Source organism: Sinocyclocheilus grahami, unplaced genomic scaffold, assembly GCF_001515645.1.
Source record: "Sinocyclocheilus grahami isolate Dianchi unplaced genomic scaffold, SAMN03320097.WGS_v1.1 scaffold641.1, whole genome shotgun sequence".
NCBI lineage: Eukaryota > Metazoa > Chordata > Actinopteri > Cypriniformes > Cyprinidae > Sinocyclocheilus > Sinocyclocheilus grahami.
The window spans coordinates 506,044-530,887 of NW_015505820.1; the positions used below are offsets into that span (position 1 = coordinate 506,044).

General features: G+C 36.8%; 1 protein-coding gene across 1 annotated transcript in view; it reads right to left on the reverse strand.

Annotated features, from left to right (window-relative positions):
• LOC107558324 (POU domain, class 6, transcription factor 2-like) overlaps positions 1 to 24,844 on the reverse strand; it is a 62,861-nt gene that overhangs the window by 6,861 nt on the left and 31,156 nt on the right. Inside the window, exon 3 of the mRNA XM_016241978.1 lies at positions 20,915 to 21,137. Within this exon, the coding sequence (XP_016097464.1) occupies positions 20,915 to 21,137 (223 nt within the window). The remainder of the gene's footprint in view (positions 1 to 20,914; positions 21,138 to 24,844) is intronic.

Below are 24,844 nucleotides of genomic sequence, written 5' to 3' on the forward strand. Positions count from 1 at the left end.
TATATATATATATATATATATACTGTATAGAACTGTAGAAAAATAAAAATACTTCAATATGTTCTTTCACATACTTTTTACTTAGCATACAACATGTCTATTTTATATTATATTATTAATATTAACTACATTATTATTTTATTTTTAATATTATTATTAATATATTTTTTTCCATAAAGTTACTAAACCACAACATACTCCAGCACTCTGTTAGCAAGGCTTATTTGTCAATATAATAAAAATAAATAATAAATGCACTGCCTTTGGACAAAGCAACTACATTTGTAGCTCACTATATACAGCGTGCTTTACTTTTTCTAGGTCATGATACATTCAAATCACGTCATATTGAAACATGAATTGACAGGTAGATTACCAGACTATTTAATTCATTTTTTCCATAAGCAAAAGTAAAGAGGAGACATATAAAGCCTGTCAGACCCTCTGAATAGTTATGAAATAATACCTGACAACCTTCTCAGTGGGCACACAAATGAAGCTGAGGCACGTCCTGACAGGTTCTGTGACCCGCCTGACGTTTGGATGCTCTGTTTTGCCTCCCTGCACCTGAAGCCACTCCAATTTAGTACCTTTTTTTCTTTCTTTCTTATTCTTGAGACCAACCTGAACTCAAGTAAAGTAGCAGCAAACAAAATTCTCCAGAACAGATCACAGAGACGCATCTGTTTAACAGAAGCTCATTCCCCTCACCTAGTGACCCTGTGTGCACCAAACTGTGTAAAAATCACCTGTCGTGTGTTTGATGTGAGTAAGTGTGTGTGTGTTTGTGTGTGTGTGGCTGTGTGTGAAGCATGGAGCGTCTGATTGTCAGAGGTCAGCGCAGAGGTCGTGAAGAACCTGCAGGGTGATAGCAATATTTTTGTTTCTAGTATCAAAGAGAGTTTGCAGGGCAGAGCAGAGTATCCACCTGTCTTATTAATACCGTACGCTGTCTGTCTGTCCCATACAACACCCCTTCCTCTGGGGATGTCCACCTGACGAACACAACAACGTGTGTCTGAGACTGATCTGTGTGTAAAATTAGTTCGGTTATAAGAAATATTGATCATAGAGTGTAACAGGCAGATTAACTGACAATTAAAATGCAAAATCTATTTGCATATGCATGCATGCATCTTATTGACTGACATGTTAATCCTGTTAAAGACCTGACAAAGTGACTGCTACTAAAAATAGTACACAATTTTAATGATGCAGGCCACTTTAGAAATAATAGTGACAACGAAATAAAGTCACACACACACACACACAGGCTGTGTGTGCACAGTGAATTAAAGGCCAATCGCAAGGCCAAAGTGAGTAACGCTGAGTTAATTAATTCTGTGAGAAACGACTGTGGTGGAAGAAAAATGTGTAGGAAACAAGTGAAAGGAACAGAACAAGAGATGTAGGATGGTATCATTGGGTATTACAACATTTGTTGAGTGAAACTGGTTAAGGAAATTACTTATAATTTTATGATTGGTCACCTAATAACAATATAAAGAAACCAAACAAGAATGAAAAGTGGAAGGCTGTCATTATTTAATGTTATTATTTAATATTTAAAGGCTTAATGCAAGTAACACAGTTACCAAAGACAAAACAATAACTGAAAACTTATTTTGAACGATGTTTGCAACTAACATGCAAAACAATTGTTAGAGAATTTGTGTAATTGGGCTTTTGACTCAGAACCTTACTCAGATATAGTCTCTGTGAAAAGTAGCCCCAGTCTCCTATATATATAGTACACATACTAAAAGATAAAATAATATTTATTCATACACCATCTTTTGAACATTTAGGGTCGATAAGGTTTTTTAAAATGTTTTTGAAAGACGTCTCTAATGCTCACCAAAGCTGCATTTATTTGATAAAAATACAGTAAAAACAGAAATATTGTGAAATTATATATATATATATATATATATATACAGTGGGTACGGAAAGTATTCAGACCCCCTTAAATTTTTCACTCTTTGTTATATTGCAGCCATTTGCTAAAATCATTTAAGTTAATTTTTTTTCCTCATTAATGTACACACAGCACCCCATATTGACAGAAAACACAGAATTGTTGACATTTTTGCAGATTTATTAAAAAAGAAAAACTGAAATATCACATGGTCCTAAGTATTCAGACCCTTTGCTCAGTATTTAGTAGAAGCACCCTTTTGATCTAATACAGCCATGAGTCTTTTTGGGAAAGATGCAACAAGTTTTTCACACCTGGATTTGGGGATCCTCTGCCATTCCTACTTGCAGATCCTCTCCAGTTCTGTCAGATTGGATGGTAAACGTTGGTGGACAGCAATTTTTAGGTCTCTCCAGAGATGCTCAATGGGGTTTAAGTCATCATAAAATATACAATATTTTAGTTTCTACTGTATGTTTGTCTGTATGTTTGTCAAGTAAATAAAACCTTACTTTTAAAAAAAACCTTACTTAAATAGTTTCCTGAAGAAAAGGCCTGGCTTAAAAATAATAATAAAATAAGAATCTGTACTATATTTAGCAGACTGCATCTCCAGTGCTTACAGTGGAGCTCAGACATTATTACATGATTCCCTATCAGCGATTTGGATTGGATGCTAAATGGAAAAGAGGTTAGACTGCAGTTGAGAGGCCCTGGCTGAGTGTTTATAGCGCTGAAGTGGACAATGTGTTGGGATCAGACCACAAAGCCCCCCGTCTGACATGCATGTCTGATCAAAGTGTATTACTGCGATGGGCTCTGCTGGGATTTAAAGATTTCTGGGCTGACTTCCAGAGAGAACAAGGTGTAAAAGTAGAGAGTTTTACGATAAAAACTTTTTACCGAGCCTCAGAATGTGTCTTGGGTGGAAATTCAATAGTTAAAACTGTTTATTTGTATTCTTTCTTCAACATAAAAACCTATTTACATTTAAACATTTAAAGTTACATTCAAAGATACTATTTTAAAATATTTTAAAATAACTAATTGCTACTTCATTATTACAAATGTGTAACTACAAACAAATTTGAACAGAAATGACACTTAATGACAGTTTGTTTAGTTTCATTCTTTAACCATATTTCAAAGATGACACAAGTAATTACGAAATTACATGTAAAGACATACTTAAGTCCTACTTACGAGCATCAATAAAATAACTCTTAAGTGTGACTAATTGCATTTACTATACGTTTAAACTATACTAAATTTTTCATTAATTGGAAATTACATGCAATCAAGTGTACAAAACATAAACATTCAGTTAAGTATATTTTTAAATATGCTAAGTGTAGTTCTTTTTTGCAGTCACCACCTACTTTAACACACTAATATTACCTGTGCTCACCATCTCCGTCTTTCTCTTTCCCCAATACCTGTCTGCCTTCCCTCCCATGTGCCCAGTTCCCGAGGTCCTGTCCCCCCGCCTGCTTTCCCCTTAGTGTCTAATGCAAAATTTATGCTCACAAGGTGGTTTCAGTGGGTGGAAAAATCAATACTGCCGGGCCCTGATGCGCCAGGGAGAAAGAGTGCTCTTTGACTGACAGTAAAAGCATGAGGGGGGAATGAGGGGGCACTTTTAAAGTGAGGAAAGGTGGACGACGGTACAGAATTGGCCCATCCACATCATATTACAGCCTCATTTAAAGTCTGATTTCGATAGCAATTCCGTCCATATTAGAAACGAAGAAATGTTTTCAGAAAAGGCAGATTGGAGGATTACACTCCCGTTCCGCCTGCTATTAAAAATGCATTTTTTTTATATCATTGTTGTTCCACCCGCAGCTGCATCCCTGAAGTTGATAAGCGCAATGCTGCGCAGGCAGCGCCGTCGAAATGAAGTGATTTACAGACAATGCGCGTACATCATAAGGTCTTTGTTGTTAGCTGCCTGCATTGTGCTTTGCTTTGGCCTTTGAAAACACAAGACGGAATGTGTACGCATGTAACCGAAAAACCAATTCGGGGTGTAAACCAGGGCTCCGAGAAAGTGTGTAAAAGAAAAATATGTTTAAATGGAATGAAACGGCTTTAAACAATAGGATTTGCCCTAAATCCTTATCCCACTATATTTCACCTCTTTAATTATTCCTTTTGCTCGTCTCGCGGAGCATGTGAGCACTATTGCGTGCTACCGAATGAAGGGGAGAGGAGCATCATGCTCGCGGGCAGCCTGTCTGTTGAAATGTAGAGCTCTAAGTGACATGACACCGCTTGTGATTCCTAATGCACTTTAATAAAACCCAATATGGCTAGAAAATGCAAGTAGAAAAGTCACCCGCTGATTCGAAACGCGAATTATCCTGAAATATCAAATACGTACAAATTTGTGTACGTTGTTCAACACATTTTTATTTTTTTTTGGTTGTCCCTGACATACACTGAACCATTTTACAAGCTCGCAAACAGTTTTTCAGCAACATTTTAAACAGCAGACTATGGTGTTTAATACGACCTCAGCTTTTCGAGAAAAGCACCGTGGTCCTTTATGCCGGTTTAGTAGTTTCTCTCCTGCATGGCCTATGAGGTATTTGAGTGGTCTGAGCGATACATGATGAATGTAGTGGCGTGCTACTTATCCCCTTATCGTGCTCAGTGACTAGCAACAGGTTCAGCAGAGGCCAGCCACAGTAAATGAAACGCCTCAGCAGGACAATACATCATCAGAGCAAATGTATGCGGCCCGGACGTACACGCGCGCATCTCTCGCTCGTGCAGGACACCAACAACAGGCGTGATGGGTAGGAGGATGAGAAGGAGGAAGAAGAAGGGGGTGGAAATCATTGAAGAAAAAAAAAGATGGAGGGAAAGACTAACAAGGAGGGAAGGAGAGGAAAGAAATATGGTCTGAGATGTGTGGAAGCATATTAGCTGATGGACGTTATTTATTTTTCCAATTTTTTTAACATTAACTGCCCAGGCCGGGAAAGCAAATAGAACTTGCTATGGCTAATATCACACGTAGGGGTCACAGAGAGGAGATTTATCATGATGTAATACTCTAGTGCACACAAGCCGTGCACACATTATGTGGACGCCGCTCTTTTGGACTTTCTGTCAGTGAAGGTCATCATTTCCTCTGACAATATAAGAAAAAGAGCACATTATCATAATATTTAATATCTCAAATGAGAATTTTCAAAAGAAAAATTTTACATTACTGCCTACGTAATAGTGCATCAACTTTGTTATATTCAATGACAGACAGACAGACAGACAGACAGACAGATAGACAGACAGACAGACAGACAGACAGACAGATAGATAGATAGATAGATAGATAGATAGATAGATAGATAGATAGATAGATAGACAAATTCAATATTCATTTTTTCAAAAAAAAAATATAAAATGTAAAATTGTAGTAATTATTATTATTAATTGTAAATAATTTAATTCTAATTAATAAGCTATTATTCATTTTTAATGACTTTCCATGATTGATTACATAAGGATTTTTTTTTATAAAATTAGACTGACAATTGCAATTTTTTTAGCCAAATAAATATTTTAGAAATGAAAAAATAAATAAATACCGTTTATAGAAATGTCCATGATTTAGAATTTTAGTAAATGTTTAGTAAATCTTTAAGATGGTTTAGATCCTACTTGTCCGATTGCTACCATTTTGTTAATTTAAATGGGGAGTCATCTCAATTATCACCAGTAAAATATGGAGTGCCACAAGGATCTGTCCTAGGTCCTCTGCTATTTTCGATATACATGTTTCCCCTTGGTAATATTATTAGAAAATATGGGATTAGTTTCCACTGTTATGCTGATGATACTCAAATATCTCAACAAGACCAGATGAAACTTCTAAATTATCTAAGCTAACAGAGTGTGTTAAAAATGTAAAAGATTGGATGACCAATAATTTTCTCCTATTAAATTCGGATAAGACAGAGATATTACTTATTGAACCAAAAGACAGTACACAGAATATCTTGGATTACAATGTGCAACTAGACAGATGTACTATTACTTCCTCTAACAGTCAAAAATCTAGGTGTTATATTAGATAGCAACTTGTCTTTTGAAAATCATATTTCCCATGTTACAAAAACAGCATTCTTCCATCTTAGAAACATTGCCAAGTTACGAAACATTTTACCTGTTTCTGATGCAGAAAAGCTAGTTCATGCATTCATGACCTCTAGACTGGACTATTGCAATGCACCGCTAAGGGGTTGTCCTGCATCTTCAATAAACAAGCTACAGGTAGTCCAAAATGCAGCAGCTAGAGTCCTTACCAGGTCAAGAAAATATGATCATATTACCCCAATTTTACAGTCTCTGCACTGGCTACCTATTAAGTTCCGTATCAGTTACAAAATATTATTTTTTGCCAAGGGATTGACATCCCGTGGTAACTAGGATTTACACAAGCTTCAGTCTGGATCCAGAACACTTGAGAAGAGATGATGCCAACACCTCAGAGGACCTCAGATGATGCCAACCCTGAAACAACATACAATACAGAACTACCACATTTTGCTATACGTTTGATTGCATCATATAATAATTGCTGTTAATAGTGTTCATCGTCTGTTTGATTACGTCATTAATTGATTTTTCCATATGTACATTTACTGACAGTCACCACTGATAAGTTACCACTAAATATTGTAGAAACTTAATTTGCTGTAAAGTTGTTTTGCAGTGATTTGTATCGTGAAAAGTGCTGTACAAATAAAATTGAATTGAATTGAATTGAATTAAATGTATGTGAATTATTTGAGTATTATTAACTTTAATTACTTTTCCAGGCCTGGAAATTCTAAATGGAAATAAAATTCTAAAATTCTAAAATTCTGTATCTATGGGAACAAAATAAAATACACAATATTACGATTCTGAATACCGTAAACACCTTTTTAAGAGAAAAATACAGAGAATAGAGAAGAAAATTAACAATGACAGAAGGACAATGAACAACAGAAATAAAAAGACATGAGAAAGAAATGGGTAAGAAAAAAAAAGATTGAGAGGGTGAAAAGTTCCATGTTTGAGTTTGAGTGTGTCTCAATGCCCTCAGCCCCCTCCTCTCCTCTTCCAGCAGTGTCCAACACTCTGCCCTGTTTGTGAAAGATGTAGGAGTTTAATGTGACGATATCTCCTCTTCTCTCACATCTGTGGTCTACTTACCAGCTACATGATCCAACCCTGATGTGCCTGCTGTGTTTTCAGCAAGGAGCCCTCAGGGACCATTACACTCCACCCTGCCTTCCTCTGAGGCCTTTTAGGGCCCCTTAACACTTACAGAAGACCCTTGAATCTGAAGCCCTTCCACAGAAAGCACATCTATTAATTAAGGTAATTAGGCCCTGAGATGGCAATTAGAAACCGCAGATAGCTTTTAGCCTGTCTGTCGCTTCCAAAAAGGCTTGGTTTCAGCACCATCTGCCGTGTCAAAAATCACCACAGCATCTTGTGTTTCCCGAGAGAGGAGGGCAAGCAGCGTTATCTGAGATATAGACCTTCACCCGACCGAAGGGTCAAATTCTGGACCCTCTCATATTTAGGCTTTTCATCTGATATGAAATGACAAATGAAACGCTTATCATGTGTCACTCACTATCGGCTTGAATAGTGATCCTTATTAAAATACGTTCGCCGCGTTTATATGGATTGAATTGTTAATATACCTGCAGCAGCTTAAGCGAAAGAGGAAAAGAAAGTTATAGCACTTGTATTAAAACGCTCTGTGGTGTGTATTGATAGGCTGCTTCTTTAGAAATTGATTGAATGGCACAGTCATAATGACGAAGCCAGATTTGTGTAGGTTTTTTATTGATTCCGTTGTAAGTCAGCAATGATAAGCTGCGAGGTTGCTATTGATCGTTTGGGACATTCAATACACTTGTTTTCATTTGGAGATTTCGCTGTACTTTATCGAAAAATGTTTTCTTCTTTTAAGCCATAAGTGGCCAGAGCAAAATTCATTTGAACACCTACGCATTTTTGGACTTTCTTGAAAACTTCCCGGGGTGCTGTAATAACGCCAAACTTGACTTTCCACAGAGGGTGAAATGCAGTGTGATTTTTCAGTTAAAATTAAATAAAAGCGACCTGTGCCACTCAAAAGGCCCAAACATTCATTGTTTCCAAACATTAAGAAGCCTAATTACCATATTTGTACATACCATTTACTCACACAAGAAGGTGTATAGGTTACAACAAGCTCTATATCGTCGTGTAAACACGTTTTGTTCTCGCTCTCAGTCTAATTGTTTCAGTTCTTACAGTAAATTGCAGGGGACTTCCAGCCATAAGTCACATTATACACACATGCACTTCACACACACAAACACACACACAACATAATGAAATATGGTTTACGAGGTCCTGTGACAGAGCACAATCACACATTGTCAGTGGAGTGTGATAACCCCATTTTCATTCCGTTTCACTCCCATGAAATTACCATTAGCATTACGAGTCATGCAGAACCCAGATAAATGTAAAAACGCTACCCGGTTCTTCCAGACAGGAATAACAGTCCCCACAGATTACCATCCCTCTTTCACCTTCTGCTTGCTCTGACATTTACACTGACCATGTAAATCACTAATCAATTTCCATTTCCAGAGCTTGACAACAGAAAGCCTATGAAATGTGTCTCAGAAGTCTATGTAATGATTTTAATAAGATAGGGGACAAGGTACCGAAAATTACAACAGGAATATAGTACCTCTGTGCTGAATGACTTGGCTTTAAGCATTTAAACAAGGGCTTCAGAACCCATCCTATCTGGTTTATCAAACCACTAGCCCTCAGTATTAAACTTCAGCGCATAAATCGATGAGGAGAGATGTGCCGTTACTTTTCTAAGTATCCACACTGGAACAGGCTAACATATTTCTTCTTGTTATTTCTGCAGTAATTATGACATTGCTTGTTTTCAAACTTTTTATTATCACAAACTGGGACATATATTAAATTAACTAGCTACATTTAAATGTGTGCTTCCAGAAGTTTCAAGAACTGTATGTTCTTCAATAAAAACAATGGTTGTTGAGGGGAAAATATATAGATATAAAATATGATTGCAGTTTGCATTTTTATTGCACGTTTTTGCATTTAAATTCAGTTAGTTTATTTTAAAACAAAAAATAAAACAATGTAACAGTGTACATACTTACAACGTAGGACAATCCTATAATTTTTGTTTTCTGAAAGTCATGAAAATTCCCACCACAGTGTAATTTCCACCAAATCTCAAATGATGCATTTAAATGTTTTCTGTGGTGAAAATGACATTTATAGATATTTAGAGTAAAATGGTAGACTCTTTTTTTCTTGCCAAGCCTAATTTTACAGCTAGTGTTTTATGTATCCTAAATACAAGCTATTAAATATATTTGGTAAAAATCTGACAAAATTACAGCTTGATTGGAAGTGACACACAATATTCTGTTAAAGAACCATATTTGGCTTGATTTATCACGTCTCATATTTCATTTCAAGCGCTTCACCGACACTAGTCTTCATGGAAAAACAAGTAGGCTAACTTTAGTTTTTTGGTGTGCAACAACTGAGGGACATCTGTCTTTTTTTTAAAGAATTTAGAAATAATTTTAATTAGCATTAAAATGTTTTTTATGCAAATTTCATATATTAAATAGAACAAAATAAAATAGCTCGTTTTAAGAAAAATCAACCCTTGAAACATTAAAGTGCCCAAAGTTGAAGAAACACCCAGAAGATGCATAGCAGCACACTAAACACCACTCATTATCAACACATTGTCAACCATCCACAACACAGTAGCATCACAGTAGAGACTTTCACACATAAAAACATCTAAATCCAAATTTATAAATCTAGTTTTGACGACTTCTTTGGATTATGAAACACTCACAATAATCTTTTTTCATAGAATTTCTCATTACAATATTTCCCAAACCTCTTATGTTTCTCCTTTCTCCTCCACCTCCTTCCATCATTACTTTTCTATCTGTTTTTTAATCCCATGTCTAGTGTGTCCTGAGCAGTTTGCAGAATGTATGTATATCCCTTACTCTAACAGCCTCCTACTCTTTCATTGCATATCTGAATGAGCATGGGCACAGGGCTGGACTCCACCAGCACAAACATGTGGCTTTGCTTCAGATGTTCTACTGCCAGAGAGCTGTAGTCTCAGCCGCTCGGTGGGGTGGGGGTGGGGGGCTTTAGGAGGAAGCGCACTGAACGCGCTCTAAACGATAGGTTTAATTTAATGCCAGTTTGAGAGGCTTAAGAAACTGTGATACATTTTTTGATAATAAAAATTTTACACATTAACATTAACATTGTGCACATGCTTCATTTGAGTGTGATGTGGTAAAATGTATTTGTACTTTGTGCATTTGTGACGTGAGGTGCTTTCTGTTTGAGCGCCTGGAAATGTGTGGGTCAACCTAACTGCGTATGTGTACATTATGATTTGTGTTATTTTTGTGGCTAAGCCACTGTCATATGCAGTCACCCAGCATCACACTCAATGGGAAAGAAAAGAAAACTGAACAGTATCCAAAGCGAACGGCAGATGAGAATCTTTGTCTCTTCCTGGAGAACATGTGGTGTAACCCCCCTAAAACATACACACACACACTCATACTTACACACACACCACCTCTCACTCTCAATTATTTGGCTGCTGTCACAACAAATCAATCAAATTACCACAGCAAGTCTATGTGCAGGTGCTGCTAGTGCATTGCTAGTCACATTTTGTGACTTTGTCACACTTTGAAATGTATGAGGGCGCCAGCAATTTTATCACTCTTTTTTATTTAATACGACTCTCTCCCTATGAATCGTCTTACAACTGCCTCAAACTTCAAACATTAAAGGACAGTGTGGAAGTCATGCTGGGAATACAGTATTTTAAGTTAGACCAAGAGATAGAGAGAGAATGTCCATTTTTATAATAAAGGGGTTAAAACAAGTTAAGCCCCATGGAGAGCATCAGTGGCATGCTGTTGATTACCACAGACAATCATTTTGACTTTTTGATTTTTGCCAGTTTTACAAACCGAAGAACATGTTTGCAGCAATGCACGTATAATGGGGCAGGACATTAAAGAGGGTCTAAAAGCAAAAATGTGCAGCTCATATTTTTGTTAAAAATTTCAGCATATGAAAATTTAGTTTGAGATGTAAAGATCTAAACAGTCCTTTTAGTAGTTGGATTACTGTTCTAGATAGATGAACTTGCTACGTTATGGATGGATCTGTCTCTATGTAAACAGCTACACTAATGCAAGTTTGGGGTCAACATGTTTTTGTTTTTTTCTCTCTAAGAAATTAATACTTTAATTAAGTAAGGATGTATTGAATTGATAAAGTGACAGTGAAGACTTTTATAATTTTACAAAAGATTCGGTTTCAAATAAATGCTGTTGAACTCTATTCATCCTGAAAAAAATTCTGAAAAACTTTATTCATTTTCATCCTAAAAAAAGGTTTAAACTAAGTTTAAAACATAAGACAAAAACGTAACAAATTTGACCAATTCCAAACTTTAAAATTAATTTAAACCTAATTAGTCTGTCATGCTACTTAAACATAGTAATCAATATTAAAGAATATTAAAACATAAATACAAGTTCCATGAAGCCCCTTTCTCTTTGCCTTCTCCAGTTTTTTACCTTTACCGTGTAATGCAGGGGTGTCCAACCCTGCTCCTGGAGAGCTACCATCCTGCAGATTTCAGCTCTAACCCCAATCAAACACACCTGAACCAGCTAATCAAGGTGTTCAGGGTTGCTTGATAATTACAGACAGGTGTGCTGGAGCAGGGTTGGAACTAAAGTCTGCAGGACGATAGCTCTCCAGGAGCAGGGTTGGACACCCCTGGTGTAATGGAATATCACTGTTGTCATGTCTATCTACATCAGGGGTGCCCAACCCTGTTCCTGGAGATCTACCTTCCTGCAGAGTTTAGCTCCAACCCTTAGGGTTGGGCACCCCTGATCTACATAGTGAATGAACAAGTGCAGTTCAGCACCACGGACAGTTCCCTCAATTACCAGTTAATGGAGCTTTACGTGCCTTAAAGTGTCTTTAAGGGTCACAAAATAACATTTGTTGAGGTGTTAACAGATATACATGTGTTGTACTTTTTAAAAAAAAGATTTTTAATTTAATTTAATTTCAATCCTCTAGTTAAAGCACTTTGTATCATCTTGTCAGAGTTGTAAACCCACATTCTCTAGAGAGGTATCATTTGCTGTAGCAGATAACTTTCCTTTAGCAAGTATTGACTCGACATCCAAACGAAAGTCTCTCAAATTAACTTTCACCTGTGGTATTCTTTTTATTACAACAAGAGTAACAGTTCTTGTTACTTTAGTTACAATCATATCGCTAACAAATTACAAGCTTTCTATTGTCTTTTTCCCGTGTACAACTTTATCACCCTTAAGGCTTCGAGTTTCTCTTTGACTTGGCTACTTTTAGCTAAACTAAGTGAGTTAGAAGCGTCAAGTTCCTCGTCTGTGTCAGTACTCAGTCTAAAGCGATGCCCCGGTCTGACAGGAAAGGGATTCCTGTGAGACTACAACTGCTCTTTCATTGAGACAGAGGAGCAGTGTTGTGATTAGAGCCAACATGGTTCCTCATTAGCCTACGAGTGCGGAGAGACTCAGGCAATTATTCCTCATCCCTGAGTACCGTTTTATGTTTCCTGCAAAGGGAACGCATTCTCTCGCGCACTATTCCTTCCCCGGTACACGCTACGCTGCAGGTTCTGATGTGCTCCGATCAGGCAGCTTACAATATGAATATGAAAGAGGCCGGGTATACATTTGTTCTGCATTAACTCAAAGTAGGCTGACAATGTAGCACTGATCTTTCATTTGCTTTACATCTCTTTAGGGAAAATATGGCTTATTACAAGGATATATCCAAAAAGCCTTTTCATAGGTCATGAAAAGACAGTTATTTCATGATCTGAGTGTTACCCTTATGATTTTTTGCGAAAGGCCTGTTTTTGAGGCTTTCTAAGCAGATGAGCAACTACGTAGATGTTATTTTCGTTCTGCAGCTTATTGAAAGACGCTTTGATGTAAGGAGAAGCACATTCTGCCATTTGGTTTGTTATGAGACGAACGCACAACAGAGGGATTTGTAATTTTCAAAGCTGCGAAATCATATCATTAAGTCTCATATCAAGTCAAATGAAATCAAACGATGTTATTTGCGGCATAAAGAAATGCCACAGTGTCAAGCAAACACACATTCATTTTGCTATGTTTTTTGAAACACCACCCTACTTCATATATATTCACATTACAATTTCCAATCCAAACTTTTTCCTAAACATTCAACATTTCTAAATACATATATACATGATTAATTCCATTCCTAACACCATGTTTACAGTCTGATGGACAAACAACATAAGACTGATTCTTATTCTATTCAAGTTACAGTTGGAATCGTACACATAGTGTTCAAGAGGGAATTCACTTTCTTTACTTGACATGTCCAGACATTAATCTTCCTGACAAAATAACAAGCTACAGCGGCACCAGGGTTTAAAATGAGCACAGAGTAACGCAAGCGCAGGCTTTTATTTAGACGACCATGCTGAACTTCATGAAGCTGCCCCATCGCTTTGACGACCATTCATCAGTGCAGAGAATCAGTGGCAGGTGTGCACATGCACCACTGAGCCTTCTGCTCCGCACGCTCACGTGGACGGGCACAGCGAGGCAGACATCTCCTAATTTGGAAAAGGTGGACTATGATGTTATAAAGGGCTCTAGGAGCAACATAAGTACTTTTGTCTTAAAAGTGATAGAATTCTTTCACATTAAAGGGTTTGTTCACCCAAATATAAAAATTCTGTCATCATTTACTCATGCGAGTGAGTGACGTGACATGTGGCCAAGTATGGTGACCCATACTAGGAATTAGTGCTCTGCATTTAACCCATCCAACGTGCACACACACAGCAGTGAACGCACACACACCGTGAACACACACCCGGAGCAGTGGGCTCATGTCACTTTAAAACTGTATGACTTTTTTTGCTTCTGCAGAACACACAAAAAAGATGACTTCCATTATATAGATTAAAAAATAAGTTGTACATAAATCCTACAAGTTTGGAACTACATAAGGTTGCGTAAATGATGAACAATTTGCGTAAATGATGAACTACACTGTAAAAAGTAATCACTGAATCTACTTAAGAAAAGCGAGTAAACATAACTGATTTTTACAAATTTGTTGAATTTACTTAATTACACTGTGTTATGTGAACTTTCAGGTGGATGCAATAGTTAAACTAAACAACTTTAGTAAACAGTATTTAAGAGCATCTAGTTTGTTGGATTAAATCCCACTATGTGCCCTAATAACTCTAGACCAGTAGGTGGCGGAAGTGCACCAATAGGTGGCGGAAGGTTGGTTTAAACAAAACATCACCAGAAGAAGACAACGAACTGAACTTCAGAGTCAGGTCGTATTTGAAATGTGGCCGCAAGATTAGGTAAATTTTTGGTGATCTACTTATAAACTATATTGTCACAGTGTGTGCTATCGTTTTTGAGGAAAAGAAAAGGCAGATTTTATTAGTTTTTACTGACGAGCAATACTGTAACCGTCAGTTAGCGTACTAACTTTAGCTAGCCAGTGGTTTACAAGCTAGATTACAAGCATCAAACGTATTAAAATATGGAAGTATATTATGGAATATGGAAATATATATGAAAATTCTCCAATTCCATGTTTCCACATAGTAACGTTATATGCTTATTCACATAGGTGTGCTTAATGAAAAATCATACTTTGCAGTTCTGTGAAACCCTGCACAGAATAAGTAGATATTCATTATATTTTATGCTGAGTGCTTGTGCTTTGAGTGATACTAAATATGAGTTTTTTTAAATAATTGTACAGACATCTGACATCAGTAGGCGATGAACAGCAGTTCTCCACGGCCTTCAACTCTTCCTTGAAAAGGACCTTACTGATTTTACAAGACATGTTTTGTAAGTAATTTTGTCTGTTATATTCTGGTTATTTAGTGTAATGCAGACAATTCTTGAGACCTGGCAAGAAAAAAATCAGGACACAGAAACAATATAAGATAGAAAGGAATAAAGAAAGTGAAAAAAAAACTTCTAAGGAAAAGAGGAAAGGGAATGTATAATAAAAGAACAGAGTTGGAAAGAAGAGAAAAAAATACTTAAAGGGTTAGTTCACTCAAAAATGAAAATTCTGTCATTAATTACTCACCCTCATGTCGTTCCAAACCTATAAGACCTTTGTTCATTTTCGGAACACCATTTAAGATATTTCTGATGAAATCCAAGAGCTTTCTGCATAGACAGCAACACAACTACCTCATTCAAGACCCAGAAAGAAAGAAAGGACATCGTTCACGAGAGTACCACGGCGCATGCGTGTGTCTTGTTTACAAGCATTCTCAGATTTCATCAAAAATATCAGAATCAGAATGAGTTTTATTGCCAGGTATGTTTACACATACGAGGAATTTGTTTTCATGACGGAAGTACTTTTTACAGTGTATCCGTTCTTAATCAGAGACAACTAATAAATGAGTATTCATACAAAGACAAACCAAAGCACGCACATCAACAGCAAAAAATGCTCAAAATTGGCTACTCAACAAAGAAAATAATAAAAAACAAACAAAAGTCGCCACACCATAATCTCCAAAAAAGCAAAACAATTTAATAATGGACTTCACACAAGGTAACGTTTCGAGCTAACAGGCTCTTCGCCAGACAATAAAATAAAACAATTGTGGCACATTTACAAAAATGTTAAGCTAAATAACCAAATAAATAAACTAATACAGTTCATTAAATGAAACCTTTAAGGAACCACAAGCGTTAAGAGTAAATAGAACCTGTATCACTAAATCCTTTAGGGAACTTTTTCCAATAAGGTCCAATTAGTTAAAGGGGTCATATGATGTTGCTAAAAAGAACATTATTTTGTGTATTTGGTGTAATGAAAAGTGTTTATGCTGATTAAGGTTAAAAAAACACATTATTTTCCACATACTGTACATTATTGTTTCTCCTCTATGCCCCGCCTTTCTGAAACACGTAGATTTTTACAAAGCTCATCGGTCTGAAAAGCAAGGTGTACGCTGATTGGCCAGCTATCCAGTGCATTGTGATTGGCCTCCTCAATTCCTCAAGTGTGTGACGGAAATATTACGCCCGTTACCATACTGTGATGCCGTGTCCCGGCCGGAGCGAAGAGACAAAAACATTAAAACCCATTATAAACGAGGCATTTGTTGCATCCAGTGGGGACATAATTACGAATTATAATGACTTATACTGTCTTTTTATGCGTTGCATTGCATAAACTGCATAAACATAAAACTGCGTAAACATAAAACCATGTCTGCATTTGTGATCTGAGAAATGACAAACAACAAGCGTTACTCTACACTGCTCAAAACTCGCGTTTGAATCGTCAGTGGCAAATTCTTTAAATATAAAAAACTTACTTACGTGAGTCAGAACAGCCAGCATTGTAGTCTACTCTTCCAGGATCAGGAAACAGTCCTCCATAAAACGTGCTGCACACATCTGAATATTTGGGTTGAACTGTTCTGGAACAGTGTTGTAAATACAACTTAACCACTGATTTCTAGTCGTGTCCTCTTTTGGAAGGCCAAACAAAGTAGTTTCGCTTTCACAGCGAAACACAGCGTCTTCACGACATGGCGGCAGCGGCAACAACAATACTACAACGAGAATAAAAGTTACACCTTTCTTTGCGTGAACATTTGGACGGTGTCATGCAAACCTTCCCACATAGTGAGGTAGACATGTGGGGGCGTGTTAGAACGAGCCATTTTAGGTAGGCGTGGTTGACTCTTAACGTTTATAAAGAATATCTCTTTGGATTTGAGACTTTAGTCTTTGCAACTTTACAGATCTTCTTTATGCACCAAGAGCTTGTAACACTTCAAAGAGAAAGGAAAAATTGAAATCGCATCATATGACCCCTTTAACATAAGTTAATACATCAACTAACATTAACTAACAATGGACAATACATTTGTTACAGTATTCATTAATATTTGGTAACATTAGCTATTAAAAACCTTATGTTACCATTCTTTACAACTCTCATCCCTATTCAGGAATATATAACTGTATTCATGATGTCATCAGGACTCTAATGTCTTTGTTTAATTTATGCAATAATGCACAGATAATTGGTATCTTGCTCTTATAACTGGTCAAATGGTGGAATGGAATTGATGTAACACATTGCATTCACAAGACACAACGCCCTGACACAAGCTATTAGATCTTATTTGTTCTTCATTAGTGTGACTTTTCTATTAAAACTTATGAAAGTGGCCCTTCTCCTTCACTTTCCTTGAACAGAGCCGAGTGTTTGATCTCGAGTTAATTAGAACATACTACACAAGCACACTGATCTATGTGTCTTTTTTTGGTGCTTGAGGTGGAGATCTCTCCAGGTTGTGATTAATCAGGCCTGCGGGGCTGAGCTCACTGCTCAACTAAGACTGTCTGGCAGAAGTGCTGTGCCAGCAGCTCTCCATCAATGGGGGGATGATGGGATAGGATTGGGGGATTGTGGGACTGTGTGACTGGCTGTAGGGAGAGCAGACACAGTCAAATAATTTAATGTCACATGGCTCCCATGACACTACAGCCTTAGAGAATCCCTCAGGTTCTGAATCTAAAACTGAGAGGCCTAGTCAGAATAAGTCACTCTAGTTTATCCCTGGGTATTTTTTAGAATGAGCACTTTTCTGTTTGCATTTGCACCACAGATAAATACAAAGTCAATGTTCACAATTTGAGTGCAAGAAGTATTTAAAGGGACAGTTCACCCAAAAATGAACTCACTGTTATGTTGTTCCAAACCTGTATCACTTTTTTCTTTTCTGTGGAACATAATAATATGAAGAATGTTGAGATCCAAACAACACTGGACCCTACTGTCACGAATCAGGCCTCTGTGGCTCTCTCTGACGGCCTCCGGAGGGCACCCTCTCCCGAGTACTAGCGTTCATGGACTACATTTCCCAGACACCCCGTACCTGGGGCTGATTACGGCACAGGTGTTCCCCCTTAGCTTCCCTATTTAAGCAGCTCCCAGTCTCTCTATGTTTGCGAAGTCTTGTATTGCCCTGGCTACATTTCTGAGCGTTTATCCCCTATCTTGTCATCGCTAGTGTATTACCTCGGACTGTTCTTACTAGTGTGATTCTCTGCCGCCTGCCCCGACCCTCACTCTGCCACTGTTTATTCTCTTGGATTACCCCTGCTGTACGTGACGCTGTTGACTGAATATTGTCTGTTTTACTCTGCCTGTTATTCTAATAAAAGCTGCGAATGGATCCGCACGCCTCTGACTCAGCGTTACACCTACTGACTTTAACTGTATGAAGGTAAAAAAAAAATATATATATATATATATATATATATAAAAAACACTGAAACTTTTTTCAAAATGTTTCATAGAAGAAATTCGTAGAAGTTTGGAACAACATGAATCATTTGTTAGTGGATTATTCCTTTAAATTCTCAGGATAGTGGGGTTGAAAAGTGTCAGACCAGTTTTAGTCTTTATTACAAATTATATTACCTGATTAACAATTTAACTCAAATGTTGAACTGTTTTTATTTTATTTTATTTAAAACTTTTTTTTAAATGTTAACAAAAATTGTCAATGTCAGAATGTCCTAGTATTTGGTTTGTCCTCCTTTCGTGCAAAATTATAAATATTAAACAATTTAGTAAACAATCATTTTTTATTAATATTATTTTATATCATTACATTTTTTGTTTTATTTTTTATTTTTTACTTAAATATTATAGCAACGCGATGTGACAAAATAAAAATATAAAAATATAGTTTTACTAATACTTACTAAAATACTATTACTTTGTTTAGGCCAAGTTTAAATTAGATTCTTAATTCTAGATTTTCAATATAGTCTTAGACTTAAAAAACTAATTCAGATGAAAAAGGACTTGTTCAACACTGTTGCTGAACAAGCATAAATGTCCAGCTAAAACGCTAGAAGTTTAAGACAGACAATTAATGGAGCATTCAAATTCACTCCAAAGTAGAACGTCTTTCTAGGGTCCATTTTAGTGAGTCTTCGAAATGTGAAGCAAGCCCCACAGACACATTATCATGACTGAGGGAATTCTGGGAATTTTTAGATATTTATTTAGCCCATGTGAATGTTTATTAAAAGCCTAGACGTGCTTTGATGCGTGTTGTTATTTATGCATGTTTGTGTCCATTAGAGACTTCTTCTCCATCCCACTATTTTAGCCATCCATCCATCCATCTCTTCGGGACAACCTGTTTCCTGCCATGCATTATTTTAATCTTCGGCCTCCTCCTCCGAAAAAGGAAAACGTGCTATTTTACATGCACTCAAATTTATAACCTATTTTTTTTTTAGTCAGGCATTAGAGAAGGCACCTCATCTAAGATTTATGGCTGACGGTTTCCCCCTTCCAACCCTCAATCTAATGGTATAAAAGAGACAATGTTTTAAACATTAAAATGAAAACCATTTACAACTATGATCAAAAGAGAACATTCGTGCATTAAAATTTAAAAGGCGAGGAGAAGTATGGACGCATGGACAGAAGCAAAGAGGAGGGGGAGAGACAGAGGTAAAGAGGAGAAGACACAAGCATGCTAGTGAACACTCCTAGTGAAAGAAGAAAGAGCCTTAAAGTGCTTTTGCACTTCGTTGCAAAACGCTGACCTGTAATGAATGTGAACTACTTTCCCCGCCTATATCACTCTGATCCTCCTGTCCTCAGCCTTTTCAAGCACTTTCCATAGGTACATCTTAAAACTCGTGCTGTTTAGATGGGATGATGCTACTTTGAGATGGCACCACTTTCACAAGTCCCAAAAACACAACAAGCTGTTGAAGACTGAATGTTGTATAATAAAGAATGCTTTCATGATTTCTCCTTGTAGAATTTGACTAGTATATGGTGCTTTGAACACAATTTATAACAACTATTCCTTTTAGTTTATAGATTTAAATATTAAAAAACAACAACAACAATGATAATAATGTGTATGACCCGAGATGCAAACTTTGCCAGGAATTGGAGTTCAAGTAAAAAGACCACAACCTAGACAAGACCATATTACCATTATTAATTCTCAAATTATAATAGGGTGACCAACATCTTTACCGGACATGACCTGTCTGGGATTTCTAAATTGCCTAAAATGTCCAGGTTTTGGCTTTGTTTTCATGCTCTCTACAGTCCTCATGCATTATATGTACGCGTATTAACTTACAGAAGTCAGAATTACAGTAAAGCGCAATTACTTAGACAAGACCATATTAACATATATTAATAATACCAATAAAAAATTTATTAGAATTTAGTAGTACAGAGTACGGAGACGTACTTGAGAGGTGAGGAGCTCCGGTTCGAATCCTGTGTAACTACGGTTCGACAAAACAGTTCAAATCTTCATATAAGGAAGTTCAAATGGCACGGTTGCATCAACAAATGCGTTTTTATATCAGTTTTGCATTTGTTAACACTATCGGGTAGGTTTAGGGTTGGGTTTGGTTTGGTGTAGAGCATATTTCCAGCATGATAGAGCATTAACTTTTAGCGACAGTCCCCAGATATTTGAATTCTGAAACACCGCAATACGTACCTGAAGCAACATATTAAAAGCACAGAAATACGTACCTATATCAACATGATAAAACCGTGCCAGGGTTCACATATTGAACCCGTGTTTTAGTGCCACTCCGTGGACATTCCTCTTTGAAACTGCAGCGAAACGTGCAGTAAGGTGCGTAAAAACGGTGTTGCAGAAAAGTACCCAGAGGTACGTATTTTTAAGAGACCAGGTTGGTTAAAATTGTTTCTACACCAATTATTTTTCACTGTATCAGTATGGATTCATACCTTGCAGATTCTGTAGGGGGAGCGTCATGATGCCACCAGCAGCAGCGGCTGCCACCAGGCCCTGTATGTTGGCAGCAGTGGGCAGAGAGAGAACCAGGCCCTGCTGCCCACCCAGATGCCCACCAGCATTAAAGGGGATCAGAATGGGCTGGTTCAGACCAGGAGCACCACCGGACATCACTCCACTAACTGCTGACGCCAGCTGCTGAGCAACCAGCAGAGACTGAAAGAGAGAACAAACAGGAAGTTTAACGAGAAGTTTTTTATTTATTTATGATGTGCAGCATCACAGTGGTGTTCTTTTTTTATCATTTTATTTATATGTTTTACTTTAAATTATTTTATGAATTTATTTTTGTCGTCCAGTTTGAAATGCAAATGAAAATCTTCCTTAAAATCTCCAAATTTAACACAAAATACAGAAGAACATTGATGCTAACACACTTCTTGTGACAACTGCTGAGACTGTTGAGACAATATTTGCTAAAAGTGCTGTGTGCTAGCAGAACCCACTGCTGGGTCTGACAAATCAAATGCTTTTCCTGCAGGAGACCAGTGCATTTTTCTTTTCAGCTCCACCAAACACTGTTTTACACCTCTATACTGTACAAAAAAAGCCTGTCTGTGATACAACTCACAACTATCCCACAGCCTGCTCCTCCTTTCTACAAGTCAGCAATTTTTCACTCTCTCTCACTTACACACCCAGGCTTCATTATCATAACCCCCTTTAGCATTTATTGCTGCTTCTTTGGCTTAATCTTGTACAGTCATCTTTATAATTGAAGGCTTTTTCATTCAAGACTTAATAATGTTCAAGCAGTGTTTCCTCAATGATGAATTTGTCCACTGACAACAGTGTTAAACAGTGTCTCAGACTCTTTAGTTGCATAGATAAGAGCAAGCTCCACAGATCAATGGAAGTTCTATGGGTTTTGATCAACATGATGGTGAGCAAACGACAACAGAATTTTAATTTTAACTTTAACGTTAAGTAGAATACATTTCTGGTTGAAGCAGTTTTATAATTTCTGGCATGCAGCACTGTTTGTATTTTATGAATACAAAGAAAAAAGGCATAGAACGACAATAAAATCATTACATTTACATTACCTTCATTACATTTCAACTACATTTTGCTACCTGTGTGCCACCAACCCCCATACCGGTTACTTTTAGACGAAACCTACGCTCCCTTTCCCCCTCCCATCTTTCTTCCGTTGTATCCTCCTCTCTTCCCTCACCTACCCATTTCTCATCTCTGGATGTGGTATCTCTCTCTCTATTTATTCCTTCTCTTTCTAGCTTGTACTTATTTGAACAAGAACAGAAGTCTAAGAAGTCTAAGAACTTGGTATTACAACCACTTCTTGTGTCTGTTTGCCTCTTTAAGAAGAATCGCTTTATGTATCCCCCAATTGTAAGTCGCTTTGGATATAAGCGTCTGCTAAATGACTAAATGTAAATGTAAATGTAAAATATATGAAGTGTATGATAAGACAAAGTTTACTCATTGCTTTAACATTTCATTTACAACAAACCTGTTGAATCAAATGATAATCAGCATAAACCACATTAAATATTCTTTCTCCATCTAAATGGAAAAACAAACAGACAAAGAGAATTTGTCAAAAAATGAAAACCCTTCTTATAGAACATACTGAGAGATGTCATTTGTCATTTCATTCACAACACTGACATAAAAAGAATGCAAAAAAATCAATTAACCACTCAAAGGATGACAACAAAGACTCTTCTGACAAAGCTGTGACATGCGTAATCTTGCTGTTTTAAGTGTGTGTGTGTGATGTCGTTTATTTGAGGCACAAAATCAAAGATTGTCTGCCAGCATCTCATCTCAATCTCAAAGTGAATACCATCGCCTGCTTTGCCTCTGTGTCCACAAGATGCTTGAAATATTTTCTTTTTGAATTAACCAGTTAAGAGATCCATATGTTGATATATTCTTGAGGGTTTGGAATATACTGTACCGTTCAAAAGTTTAGGGTCGGTCAGATTTTTTAATGTTTTCAAAATATGTTTCTGCTCACTATAAATGCATGCTTGTTCAAAAATACAGTACAACTTAATAATATGAAATTATATAAATATTATTACAATTTAAAATAACTATTTTCTATTTGAATGTTTTAAAATATAATGCATTCCTCTGATGACAAAGCTGAACAGCCATTCCTCCAGTCTTCAGTGTCACATGATACTTAAGAAATCATTCTAATATGCTGATTTGAAGAAAATTTTTTATTATCAATGCTGAAAACAGTTTGTGCTGCATAATATTTTTGTGGAAACCGGTTTTTTTTTTTGATGAAGAGAAAGTTCAAAAGAAGAACATTTACTTGAAATAGAAATTTTGAAATAGAAACATTATAAGTGTCTTTACTCTCACTATTATCAATTTATTGCATTTATGCTGAATAAAAGTAATAATTTATTTAAAAAATTTAATTTTACTGACCCCAAACTTTTGAGAACAGTATTCTGAGCTCAAGCTTTGTCAAACCGATGTATCGATGCCAGGAGGTTAAGCAAATATAAGAGGATAATATATTTATGGCACAGACAGTTTCAATCTATAAATGAAGGGTAAAATTAAGGAGAACCTCTAAGACCGGCATTTTACATGTCGTTTATTTCAGGACTCTAGGAAATCGCACATTTAAAAATGCAGCCAATTTAGTGTGGCTTTGTTTGAATTCTTTAAAAGAATGAAATTTGTCTATAGCACTGGGTTTGACATTTTCGTATAAAATCAACTAACTCCTAATGGCCCATTCTGAACTCAAATTAAGCAAATTATTAAAAGGGCACTTGACCTAAACAACAGATCTGAACAGCTTTCATCAGTCTGAAGATGTCTAAAACCAGATGAATAACTGAAAGCTTAAGAGAAAGTTATCTTCATGTTAATTCATAGGCTCTTTGGTAGAAAGGGCTTTTTCACTCATTTTTGAGACTATGTACAAAACATGTCCCACAACTTTTACCTGTCATTATTTTTATTTTATTTTAAATAGCAACACTTGATATACTGTTTGAATGATTATTTGGAGAGTTTCTGGTCATTAATGGAACATGTTCATAGTTAATGTGATGTGATGTGAAATACACCTGTGGTTACTGCTCAGACACCGGTGAGAACATGATGAGAACTAACTTCCACAATGCATCCACAAAAACACCTGTATACAAGGAATCTAACTGTGATAAAATACAACTTCAATTGTTATATTTTCATGGGCTTTTGGCAAGGAGTACAAACTACTGTGCTGTGTCCAGCAGAATGTCTGTGTCAGGAATCACGGGAGGGCCAGATACTCCTTGACTCAGCATGAAACCCGGTTCATCTCTCTTTCTTTTTTTGTGTTAGGTTCACTAATAGCTCACACCATTTTCCCATCAGCCCTCTCTCTAAGCGACAAGGCAGCTGACAAACTGATCTGAACCCTGTGAAATGGGATCCCCCAGGATCAAAACACACTTTAAAATGACTGAACAACTCCTCACTCAAAATACCCTTGGGATGTTTAAGTCACGCTACCACCTCGCTGCTCCTAAATTTACATTTACATTTAGTCATTTAGCAGACGCTTTTATCCAAAGCGACTTACAATTGGGGGATACATAAAGCGATTCTTCTTAAAGAGGCAAACAGACACAAGAAGTGGTTGTAATACCAAGTTCTTAGACATTGTTCAAATAAGTACAAGCTAGAAAGAGAAGGAATAAATAAAGAGAGAGAAACTTTTTTTTTTATGATGAAGTCAAGTAGCTTCGAAAGAGATGAGTTTTCAGCTGTCGCTTGAAAATTGTCAGGGATTCAGCATTCCGGAAGTAGGCGGGTGCTGAGCCTGTGGCTATTCTATATGCAAGCATCAATGTCTTGAACTTGATTCGGGCCGCAACCGG